The 13,204-nt window shown below is 39.9% G+C and overlaps 1 protein-coding gene across 10 annotated transcripts in view; it reads right to left on the reverse strand.

Annotated features, from left to right (window-relative positions):
- PCCA (propionyl-CoA carboxylase subunit alpha) overlaps positions 1 to 13,204 on the reverse strand; it is a 291,279-nt gene that overhangs the window by 108,880 nt on the left and 169,195 nt on the right. For all 10 annotated transcript variants that reach the window (XM_075137806.1, XM_075137817.1, XM_075137809.1 and 7 more), the window contains one exon: positions 2,306 to 2,408. In XM_075137806.1, the coding sequence (XP_074993907.1) occupies positions 2,306 to 2,408 (103 nt within the window). The remainder of the gene's footprint in view (positions 1 to 2,305; positions 2,409 to 13,204) is intronic.

Genomic DNA, 13,204 nt, shown 5'->3' on the forward strand with positions numbered 1-13,204 from the left:
CAATTTAGTACAGCGCAGGAAACCACACAGGTTTGCTCAACATATGTAGGTTCCCATTTGCTTTTGTCTCTCCCGCCCTTTGGTACTCTGCAGAATACTCAAGCTTTGTAAAGAAAGAACAGACTCCAACCTTCACCAGCAGAACTGGATCAAGTCTTTGTATCAATGAAATCATAAAATAAACATATTTCATAGCCAGGCAATCAAAAATGGCAAGATGAGAAAGATTCCTGTCTGAAATTGAACTAAACAAAAGATTCCAGAGTTTGGTGGCGGGATGCTTCTGAGCTGTTTGTTGCTGGTTTACATTAGTCTCATGTAAAGGAGAGTATTCGTCCTTCAAATTCTATTTTATCAGTAATCTTGATTGTAAGATTTTAACTCCATTGATGAGAGGAAAAATTTTAAGCATAAGAAGAATACTAATCAAAGCCCAGAATCTGACCATCTGTCCTCCAAAGAACTAAATGGATATATATGACAGTTAGCTTAAAGATTCTTCTAGCAATTAACATATAGAACAAAGAACAAAAAAAAAGAATAAATGACATTTACATGAATTCAGTTGGCGAGTTCTTGGTACACAAGCAAGCAGATCTCACCGAAGTGGCTACATTTTAATTCTCAAGTCAGGTCATGAGAATCTTTTAACTGCAAAAGTGTTTGTTGTTATGTTAATAAGGTATCACCAGAAACAACTGTCTGATACTGAAAATTCTAGTACACTAATTTTATACAAACTTAAGTATTAGCATATATGCTGCTGGCTTCAGAAAAACAACAGAGCTACTTCTGTTTTAAAAGAAAAAATATCAAATTAGGATTCACAAAAGTTTTTAACCTTTACTGGAAACAAGAAAACTAATATTTTGTTTGCACTGCTTCAGGCAAACAGTATTGCTCACATTTGACCACTTATCTTTTAAGTCCTTCAGTTTGGGGAAGCAAGGCCTCTAAAGTGCCCTAAAGCCAGCTTGCATCAAGGACCTCTGTTACAAATAAAGTGGTTAAAAACAGATGATTACAAAACTCAAAATCCTGAAAAATAAAGAGCAGCAAAGAGCAGTTAACACTGCACAATTCATTAAGATTCTCATGATAAAGGAAGAAAACCACAGATGACCCATAGACCGAGATGGTGACGAATGATCTGCTCGCAAACAGCAGGAACCATGGAGGAGCCTGCTGCTCTCACTCCCTGCACAGAGAGCAAAGACCTGCACACTTTGAGGTGGTGAGGTTTCGGCTGGCGAGAGTAGAAGAGTTAAGGCAAAAAGAAAGGAGTCGCTGTTGGAAGAGTCCCAATGGTAAACAAAGCAAATCAGGATGCGAACATTGCTGCTGCAATGCACAGTTTGCAGCAGGAGTAAACTTCTGAAGGGGAATGTGAAGGTGGCCCTCCCACTGGGCTATCTAACTGCACCACAGATTCAGCTATCTTTGTCACAAGCCACAAGGGGACACAACCCACAAAGTCAGGAGCCTGTGTCACACCAACTTAATAGCAAAAAGTAAATGCAGAAGTTCAAAAAGTGAGGCTTGTGTTTCTGACAGCAAAGTTAATAAAGGTTTGAATTTCCCCATTTTTTTTCTAATGGTATGTTATACCTCCTGATCAGAGACAAGATTTCTCATTCCTAGTCTTTGACTTTTCTTCTTTGAAGCTTTAAAGCAATTGTTTTTCCGTTGTAAAGCTTTGAATAATAATTCAGAAGATTTTTGACTGTGCTGTATTTACTACATTCTCTTGTCTGCAGCACGATCACAGGAGAACCCCAGCAAAAAGAAAATTGTTAATAAAGAATAACACGTCCTCTGCTATTTATCCAGTAACAATGAAAAATAAGTGTAATCTAAACAACCCTGGTGTTCAAAAACAGTTGCCTGCTTTTTACAAACCCAAGCTCACGAGTTAATTTTAATACACTATACCTTAAGGTTTAAGTGAGACAGATCTCTGGTCACAGTGAAATCTACCTACTGTGATTTATTTCACCAGCTAAGGAATTTTCCAGATACAAATAAACAAGGAATTATCTCTCCTCAAATATACAGCCTTGGTTAGAGTAGAATCGGAATGCAAAAGCTTCTGTCGCCAATCCCTCTGGCCCAACCTTTAGGGCACGCAACCTGTCCTACCTGGCACCCCTACTTCCTCCCTATTGCTTATGCATCCCTTCACCCGTGACACTGGGGGGTGACATCTATGTTTGGTCACTGAACAGATAGAGAATTTTAGTAGATGTCAAGGATAATATACATTGACTCAATACAACAAATTTCTTAGAAAATTAGCAGAACTTACAGAAAATGATGAGCCATTCTTTGAAACTGCAACTTGGTAAATTCCATCTCCTAGACGCACAGAGAGCTCCCAGCTACTTCTCTTTGATTTAGCAATAGGAATTCTAAAAAAGAAACAGACAGAAGAAGAATTTTTAATAGAGATTTCATGCTTCTCCCATTTTAACCAGAAGCGCTGGCCTCATAGGATGGTCATGAAGGATATAAAATACCATTAATCTATAGACACAGTTGGAGAGCATACTTGGGGAAAAAAAAACCTAAATACATTTTTCTGTCAAATGGCACGTAAGCAGAAAATACACTCTACTTTCTTTCTAGATTTGCCTTGACACACTGGGTACGCTGATAAAGTTATAGGAGGCTCTTGAATACAGCCAGTGCTTGCTGCAGAATTAGCTCAAACAGGATGAAAAGCAGACAAGAAAGTGGGTTGGCAAGAGAAGAGCAACAGTGATAGCTGGAGCATTCTTTTTAAAGGCAAAATACAATCACTATTTCTTTCACCTCATTCTCAGTAAACCTTAATGAAAGGCCAATTACAGACAAAAGATTCAGCCAAACAAGTAATACAAGTAATTTTATAATTAATATACATTTTAGAGAATCTCATCCACAAAGCCCTTCAACCAAACTGAAAAAATAATGATATATCACCACAGCCCACATGCAGGATTATACCTATTCCTGCAGCATTCTGTGGCTGCACCAGTTATCAGGTAATACAAGAAACCCGAATCTTTTCAACTTTAGCTTAAAGAAGCACACCTGACAGCAAAGAAATGAGACCTGAGTCTCCATTCTTGGAAGTTCAGAGTGAAACAAGTAATTTTCAGCTATTTTATTTAAATGTATATTCGATTTCAGTTTCCTCATCCTAACTTCTCAAGTCTCTTCCACTTTGTGGTAACAACTGGTGTCCAAAGGTATGCTACAACTTTTCTGATGAGTGGTTGCCATATAATTAGCATCAGCAAGCACCATGTAGCCTAAAGAGAAAGTACGAAGGTGGAGTTTAAACTCCGTTAAAAGAAAGACACATTATTTTGGTATAGCTTTTCTTCCACACTGACTCTTACACATGTTTAGATTCTCTGTAAGAGAATAATAAGTTGATAAGAGATAATAAGTTGATAAGAGATAATAAGTTGATCAGGTCTCTTCTTGAGGATAATTTGTGCTCATCTATTGTACATTATAGAGCTTACTACACCATTTTACTGCAGCCTTCAGAGTCTTAAAACTTGGAAACACTTCTGTGTTTCCACATGCATCCTCTTGAGGATTCAGGTGCCCAGTGAACCACATCTCCCCAAAGGGAGTGCTGAGGTTCCCTATGGAATCAACAGGGAGAAGCACCTGTGAGGCCTCCAGAGGCCCCAGGAGGAGAAATCTGCCTAAGCCAAGGATAACACACTGACTTGCTAAAGATTTCGACAATTATTTTAAGAAGGTTGGGTTTTTAGACACCTGAAATCTAAGCAAGTACAAGTTTAGGTACCTAATTAGGCAAGGCGTTTCCAAAAATTGTGCCTTGCAACGTGCCTGAAAAGGGGAAATAGAAACATTAAATATATTAGCTAGCCAAATAGATGCATACTTATCATTAGTTACTTCTGGATCCAAGCCAAGTAAGGTCTACACTAGATTTCACCAAACATCTTAGCTCACCTCTAACTATCACTACCCACAAAGATCATGAAAACAGATATTGAAAATAACCTGTTCCCATACTAATGATGCCAAGTGTTACCTTTCGCATTCAATATACAGCAACAATTGTCAAAACAACAAATCTCAGGAAATATCTATGGCTTATTGGGTGCAATGACATTTCTCAGCACCTCGTCGTCTTGAAATTCCTGTATGTCACCAAAACATTTAGACTGGCTGATAGGAAACGCAACAGACACGGGAGTTCCTGAAGAAGAGGAACAGGAATTTCCTGCACAGGTAGCAGGCAGCAAGCTGAGAGATGTTTTCATTGCACTTCCTGGTATCACAGCACCAGTAAGGAGGAACGTAGCCGGGTTTTGGCAGAGCCTGGCTAAATTCTCCATGGTACTCCACCGCAATAATCAAGAGGATTTAGTGGTTTATAGCAATTTCATATTTCTTATGCAATTTCTTTTTTCTTCATATTTCTTCTCATCTCAAACACAGCTTAGTAGATCCGCTTCACTGGTGGCATGAGATTCCTTATAACCTTGCTGGCACAGCCCTGCTTCATTTTGCATTTGACTGGAAGTGACCTCATGAATCTGGCTGCTGGCCATCAAAGGAAAGACAGTCTTGTTCTCCAGCAGGGATTATTTTTGTTCGGTCCTGTCTTGCTGAGCTTTGTCAAGTGTATCTCCAAACAGGATGCATGCCTCTTGAAAGGCATGACTATGATCACTGCTTTGCCTGGGTTTCAAACAGCCACACAGGCATATAATTCCTCTCTCTGCCACACTGGTGGTCAGGAGGGCAAAGTCCAGAGCTGCATCTAATACCAAGTACATGGAAAGTTGTATTTCCCTCCTGGAATTGCTAGATCCATTTCCACAGGGACATTTTTCAGCTTTGCTAATCAAACACCTGTGGCTTTGTAGCTGTAACCTACAGTTACACTGGCTAAGACAGACACTTACATTAGCTCCTGAGAATCCTACTTTTTCTTCATTAAATCAAATTCCTTTCAAACAAATTATCTTGTAGTACTAGACTCCATTTTGATGGATTTGGCGGGGGGAGGGGGGGGGAAGGTTATATTAGTAAGGATCACAAAGTCCAAAAGTAAGGATCAAAGTACAAGTTTCTTGGGTATGGCAGGAAGTTGCTCAAGTCTGCGAGCTACTTTAGAAATGCAGAAGTTTCTATGAGGCTCAGAAAGGGGCTTTTTGGTGGGGTTGTTTTGTTGTTGGTTTGTGGGTTGTTGTTTTTTTTTAATGTCTGAGAAGTCCCTGTGCTTGGGAAATAAGCTCTTTGTTCTTGGATAAGGTTGCTTCCTCAGTTGAGAACTTCTAAGTCCTCCAAAAAGAAAATATCTGGACTTCTGAATATATTTTGCACTGGTTCATGGAAAACTCCCCAAACTTCTGGCTATTTTCAAAAATGTGTAACTTTTAAAATTCTACATTCTGGGCTGAAATCTGACATGTTCTACTTACAGAAAAAATACTAAAAGAAAAAATAATGCCATTTTTACTGTCATGAAAGACACAAAAAACTTAAGGCGCTTCCCCTCCAACCCTAGGTTGAGAATCCACACGATATGTCTTTCACAGGGTTCAACACACCCTCCCTTTCTTCTCCCAGTTTTGGTAAATAAAGTATCATCAAAAAAATGACTTTCTTTATGTATAAAGATCACCGGCTGCAGGAAGAAACGCAAGTTTGGCAGCCAGATGAGTGCCAGGTGAATGGGAAGCAGTGCCACAGAGAGCTGTGCACTGTTGTCCCTTGCCAGGAGTATTATACACAGAGAGAAGGAGAGAGCAAAGGCAGCACCGCAGCCGCAACAACAGGAGGTGGGTGGAGAAGGATGTTATGAACTCCCTCCGTACAGAAATGGGCAGTTCTGAACATCTCTACTCCATCTTGCTTTCTAAAGGGAAGTAGCAGAAGCAATAGGGGCACGGATGAAGAGTATGGTGATGGCCTGGCTCTAAGTCATAAAGGCATTACTCTAAAGCACTGAAGTTATAAAAACATGTAAACGGTGCGAGAAGAAAAACAGCCCTGTTTGCCTGCTTAGTTATTTATTTATTTTCAACCTCTGACACCGTTTGTTCAACTACAAATGATGTCATGGTCCCATAATTTATTTCATACATTGCACAGTGTATTATGCCCCTTTTACCCCCAGCTGCCATGAGAGAGAGAGGGAGATACTTTGTAATAATGCAGCAATTATAGCTCCTGCTTTCTTTGCAAGTTTTCAGTGAGGAAAGCAGACAACCGCTAAAAATTTTAGCTCGACACGCACTTACTGTGCTCATGGAAAACAGACATTAGTTAAACCATTATCTATTCTAGTCAAAAACAAATAATGAAAGAAAACAGACATTCACAAAAGCAAGTCAAGTAATAACTCTGCCCCGGCCCGTCCATTTTGATTGTCATCAACCAATCAGGTAGAAGGTACTCAATAAAACTACAATTTTCTGCAGTTTGTGGCAAATAAACTCCCCTCTCCCGATTACTGTTGATGATGTAATGAGCTATGATAAATGTCACCAGCTCCTAAAGGGTCAGGAAATTGCGTATAGATTTTTTTGACTTCCAATTCAAAATGTGTGTTCTAATGCTGGGGCAAAAAAACTTACAAATTCTCTACTTCTGATATTTTTGCTGCATAATACTTTATGTAAACACAGAGAAATCCCAAACTATCATAACAAATTCTCCCATTATGAAAGATTATAAGCATTTGAGAACCACATTATATGACACTCCGTAAAGCTGTTTTTCAATTGTGCAATTACCTATTCAGCAGTTAAATAAAAGTGAAATATTGACTTAAAACAATGTTAATGGTCAAAGAATCATTAAGAAATCCTTCATCATAACTTTCACAGCAGGTGGCCTGTAAAATGATCAAGAATAATGTGCTGGATTCTGTAGCCACCAAGGTCAGTTTCTGCATACAAATCTTTGCAGGGGGAGAAAAAAAGACCTTCAGAAAGTGGGCCATTCATCTGAACCAAGTTCAGAGAATTTCCAGCACTGTGAAAAGATATGTTATGCAAGCACATAGATGTATTCAGTGGGGGTAGACTGAACCAGCTACATGGAGACTACAAAGGAGCCCTCCCATGGTTCATGAATAAGTTGAGGAAATGATCAGAAAAAAATGGAGAGATGTTTAGACAGATGGCCCACTTAAAATGCCTGGGACAGGGCATAAGCAATTTTAATGAAACTTTAGATCTACCATATAAATTGTTTCTTATTTTCTCCGCCCTCCCCCCCAAAAAACTCAAGAAAGGCAAATAGAAATTTAACAACTCAAACAAGAGCCTATCTTATGATGTAAAAAAAGGAAAAAGGGAAGTAAATCTCACACTTTTGAGCATTATTGGTTTAATAAGTTCATATACAAAGAAATATCCTTCACAGAACCTTCAACTATCAGATGAATATAAAAGCAGGGAATGGATAGATTAAAAGAATTCTAAACAGAAGTGCACTGCCAAACAAAACAAAAATCTAAGCTTTACTATCTGAGTACTTTCAACACTTTCCAACATAAAAGTTCATCGTTACACAGAAAAGATAAAAGCAGCACTTTCACAGGATTATTTTAAGAACTAAAAATTATGTGAAAGGAACCTAAGAATCTGGGAATATTTTATTCAGCAATTTGAAGTATCTTCTACATCTATTCACACACATTTTCTGCATATATTCAGATTAATCCATCATATCGTGCACTTTTACATAAAAATGGGTTTTCCTTCTTTCTGCTTTATGTGTGCATGTGTATACATATACCCCTTTCACCAACAGTATGAAAATATACCATCATTAGAGTAAATTATAGTTCTACATATGTCATACAAAATAATAACCTCTACTAGCCTGTGCGCCAGCTGATCAGACAAAGGCTGCAAGAATTACTCAATGGTTATGTCAAAATGGTTTTACATTACATTTTCTTACACATTACATTTAGATCAATAACAAATATGCATATTTATAGCCATGTACTCTACCTGAATAGTGACCACAGGAAAAAATTAAATTACATGGAACGTAAACTATAAAATAAAAAGCACTGCTTTAAAAGAATGCTATGGAGTGCACTGTGCTTTGATTTAAAACAACGTACATCTGGATGCTTCCTTTTCCTTTAACAGAAGCCTTTTGGGGGATTTGCATTGACATAAGGGCCTGCAATCCAGTGCCCAATGAAAACCTCCAGTGCCTTCATCAGTGAACCCCAGATCAAGGCTAAATAAAGAAACAGTTAAAGCTAGATCTTATAAATCTAGGGTGAATTTAGCTGCCCAGATCTAAGTGTGTGGGCTCAACCCCTTTTATCTTTGTTTAACAGGCAAGCAACCCTGCAGACAACCTGAGCTCACCCTGGCTCACCCTCTTCCATTCTGAAGGTCTCTAAGTGTGCAGGGGTTGGGTCCTGCAAACAGAACCACCCTAACCCGGATGGCTTGGCAGCTAGCTGCCCCATCAGCCTGGCAGCGGGGCAGGAACCAGGGGCTCCTCTGCCAAAGCCGTCTCCATAGCCTTAAGGAGAAGGTGTGCTCCAAGCACACATCAACAATTCTAAGCCTCTTGAAAAATCTTTTATGGCTCTTTTAGCTTTAAATCTATCAGGCAAAGGAAGTAGGATTGCTGCTATTGCCCATCTTGCTATAACAAATCCATGCTTGCAGCGCGTACATCCAGAGAATGAAAGATCTGGGTTATCAGTCTCCCTCAGCCTGTGAGGGTTCAAATCTACCTCCCATCTCTCAAGAGAAAGAGCCAGGGCCCAGGTAGGCGTTAGGGGACTCACCATCCTACTCTGCTGATGGTAGGAAGGAATGAGAGATTCATGGAGACTCAAAGAATACATCTTTGCAGCCTGATGATGCATCCTCTGGGACAAAGAGTTTCGGCATTTGGTCTTGCTCCAGGAAATTTCTATGCATTTGGCATTTAACAAACTGGATGAAACACAAAGCAATCCTGGGAGCTGCAAGTACAGCCCAAGACCTCTCGACTTCAGGGGAGGGTCAGACTGCCCAGTCCTCCAGCATATGCCAGCATACCTTGAAAATTACAAATAAATGTAAAACATGATATCTGAAACTCATTTCCTCTCCTAAGGCATGTCAGGGCCTACTTTAGCATTTGGTTCCTCTTGGAAAAAGGAAACATCACAAGCATTAATGCTGGATAAGAGACATTGCTCCTTGTCTCATTGCAAGCATTTGTGAGATGAGAAGCAAGGAAGTTTCAAATCATGTGTTCACAAGTACAGAGAAAAGACATTTATTTTCCATATAATTTACAAGTCTGCTTCTGATCTGTTCTTTCAAACCATCTTTCCTAAATTAGCAAAACTATTTACCAAAGAAGGAACTATGTGCAAGCAGGTGTTTTTAATCAGATCAGTCAACAATATTGACTTGTGCATGCTGATAATTGTTACAGAGAGAAAAATCTGAAAATCTGTTCATCATCCAAAAAATTTTTGGGCTATTTCTCCTCCATTAAAGTATTTAATTTCACAACTGTGTTTCTCTCTAAATACCATTTATTTTTAATAAGAGTTTACTTTGGGCAGCTGGAAAAACTAATAATAATAATACATTCCACAAAAGGAAAATGACAAACTCCTTTTCCTGTACAAATTCATAGAATCATAGAATAGTTTGGGTTTGAAGGGACCTTTAAAGGTCATCTAGTCCAACCCCCCCTGCTAAGGGCAGGGACATCTTCAACTAGATCAGGTTGCTCAGAGCCCTGTCCAACCTGACCTTGAATGTTTCCAGGGATGGGGCATCTACCACCTCTCTGGGCAACCTGTGCCAGTGTTTCACCACTCTCATCATAAAAAATTTCTTCCTTATATCTAGTCTAACCCTCTTTTCGTTTAAAACCATTCCCCCTTGTCCTGTTGCAACAGGCCCTGCTAGAAAGTTTGTCACCATCTTTCTTATAAGCCCCCTTCAAGTACTGAAAGGCTGCAATAAGGTCTCCCTGGAGCCTTCTCTTCTCCAGGCTGAACAACCCCAACTCTCTCAGCCTGTCTTCATAGGAGAGGTGCTCCAGCCCCCTGATCAGTTTTGTGGCCCTTCTCTGGACCCACTCCAACAGGTCCATGTCTGTCTTGTGCTGAGGACCCCAGAGCTGGATGCAGTACTCCAGGTGGGGTCTCACCACAGCAGAGGAGAGGGGCACAATCACCTCCCTCGACCTGCTGGCCACGCTGCTTTTGATGCAGCCCAGGATACGGTTGGCCTTCTGGGCTGCGAGCGCACATTGCAGGCTCATGTCCAGCTTTTCATCCACCAAGTCCTTCTTGGCAGGGCTGCTCTCAATCCCTTCATCCCCCCAGCCTGTATGGATATCGGGGGTTGCCCCGACCCAGGTGCAGGACCTTGCACTTGTCCTTGTTGAACCTCACATGGGCCCACTTCTCGAGCTTGTCCAGGTCCCTCTGGATGGCATCCCGTCCCTCAGGCGTGTCGACCGCACCACTCAGCTTGGTGTCATCTGCAAACTTGCTGAGGGTGCACTCGATCCCACTATGTCATTGATGAAGATATTAAACAGTACCGGTCCCAATTCGGAACCCTGAGGGACACCACTCGTCACCGACCTCCATCTGGACATTGAGCCATTGACCACTACCCTCTGGATGCGATCATCCAACCAATTCCTCACTCACCGGACAGTCCACCCATCAAATCCGTACCTCTCCAGTTTGGAGAGAAGGATGTTGTGGGAGACCGTGTCAAAGGCTTTACAGAGGTCCAGACAGACGACATCAGTAGCCCTTCCCCTGTCCACTGATGTTGTCACTCCATCATGGAAGGCCACTAGGTTGGTCAGGCAGGACTTGCCCTGGGTGACGCCATGCTGGCTGTCTCGGATCACCTCCCTGTCCTCCATGTACCTTAGCATAGCTTCCAGGAGGATCTGTTCCATGATCTTCCCAGGCACAGAGGTGAGACTGACTGGCCTGGAGTTCCCCAGGTCTTCCTTTTTTCCCCTTTTTAAAAATGGGATCATGCCAATGAGATCAGTTTTGTAATACAGCTGTACTGATCGTATTTGTTCAGTTGTGATTTCTCCTCTATATGAGACTTAAATTCAGGAAAAACACAGAATGCACATTCAGGATAGCACACAGTCCCAAAAAAGGCTGATCAGATTTTCCCTTACCCGCCATCCTATATGCCATAGTGTAAGAAACAAAAGTTGGCCAAGAACAGGGATTAATTTGCAACAACGTATTTTTCTAGGCAGTAGCTAGCTTTTCAAGAAGATGCTTCTTTACTGCATACAGAGGATCTAGCGCTGGGTGACAGCACAAATATCAATGATGTATCTACCAAACTACAGACAAATGTGATTAGAGCGTTTGGCTAGAGGTACTCAAGCCAGTTTCCAACAGGCAATGTGACAGCTACTTCCTCTCCCTAATATGCAAAAAATGTGGCATGTTTCACAGATTCTAAAGTTTTTTCTCTATTTCTTCAGCACTAGATTCTTATGGAACAAATTAATGCCACTAATTCTGTTAAGTTAAAGAGAAGAAAATAGCAGATGAGAAAAACCCCAAGAGTTCATTAAAAATTATATTAGATAACATAAAACATGCATATCTTCAATAAGTACTAATTCTTCATGTCTAGACAATTATAGCACATAGCAGAGCTCCAGTGACTCACATTAGCTTCAATACATCTTCTACTGCACTTTCACCTTACATCTGGAGTTCACACCACTGAGCTTTTGCCACCTGATATTAACCGACTTTTCCCTTTATAACTAATGGAAAAAGAAAGGTACCTCTCCCACAGTGAATTAGACCTTAGATAGGCTGAACTACCTTTATGTGATGCTTACCTCTATTTATTATATTACTTGGGCACTATGAATCTGGGCCACACAAACCCAGGCTCAAATTGTTATTTAACAAAGTCAGATGTATTCAAAAGAAGATAAATCTCTATTGTCTTCCATATATTTTTGTCCTTTTAATAGGACACCTGCCATTGTTCATATTATGGTCTCACAAGTAAAGAGAAAAAAGCCAATTAAAAAAATTGTGTGTAGGTTTCCTACTTAGCTAAAGTTATATGCATCAGATGTGAATGAAAGAATTTCAGAAGAAATTATTAGTTAAACTAGGGTTGATTGTGAAGAGCAGAAAACTTGTAACAGCTAGTGCCTCATGCTCAGTATTAATAAAAGAGACTTTTGCCCACTAAGCTTTCTGACTAAAGTCGAAGTAGAGAAGCCAGGCTGTGTAGGTGGGATGGACCCAAGGAGTGGCAGTAATACAACTGCACGTAAAGTTTAACACGAAGTGGGTCGTCGTCTTAGATTTCCTACTGCTTATTTTGGGAGAATCATGATCAATATAGCATGGGAACATAAAAATGGCCATACTGGGTAGCCCAAATATCCATCTAGTCCAATGTTCAATGATCAACAGTAGGTAGTTATATAAGGTATGACTACAAGAATGTAGTCACACTTCTACAACGTACTTAACTAGAAGTTCCTTCTCCTTTCTTGTCTTTCGCCAAGACAACTAGCACTAATCAAAGTAGTTCAATAATTCACAAAGCAAAGAAATAAATTGCCTAAATATAAAACATTTTTCACACACACCCACAATATATAAATAACATGACCCATATATAACATGTGCCTTATAGGTACATTTTTATATGCTGTAGAAAACACATTTTTCTTTAATCATGATTTCTTAGACATCCAATTATTATTTAATGAATACGATTACACATATTGGTTAATAAGATGGTACTGCTCCTCTTTCTTAGTAAGCTAATATGTAAAACTATTTGTCTGTGAATGTTCCTATTCTATAAACAACCATGAGGAAACAACTTGTCTGTGGTCAAGAGGATGTTCAAAAAGAACATAAAGACTATTTTTTCTGACACAGGAAAAAAAGACACATTTTGAACAGAAAATGTAAAGTAAAACTGTTCCACAAACATGACATGACATACATTACCTAACTGGTTTTGACGCAGTGTCTGCAACTATGCCCAGTGGTATGTCCTGAAAATTTAGATGGAAAACTACCAATAATCAGTAAAGAAACAAACAAATAGCAAGGGAAAATCCAAAGTATTTTCAAAATGCACCAGAAGTAGTATATGGCAGCTGAGAGAGGATACCTTAAGAAGATGTTCAGAAACGGTTC

Source organism: Calonectris borealis, chromosome 1 (assembly GCF_964195595.1).
Source record: "Calonectris borealis chromosome 1, bCalBor7.hap1.2, whole genome shotgun sequence".
In the NCBI taxonomy this organism is placed as follows: domain Eukaryota; kingdom Metazoa; phylum Chordata; class Aves; order Procellariiformes; family Procellariidae; genus Calonectris; species Calonectris borealis.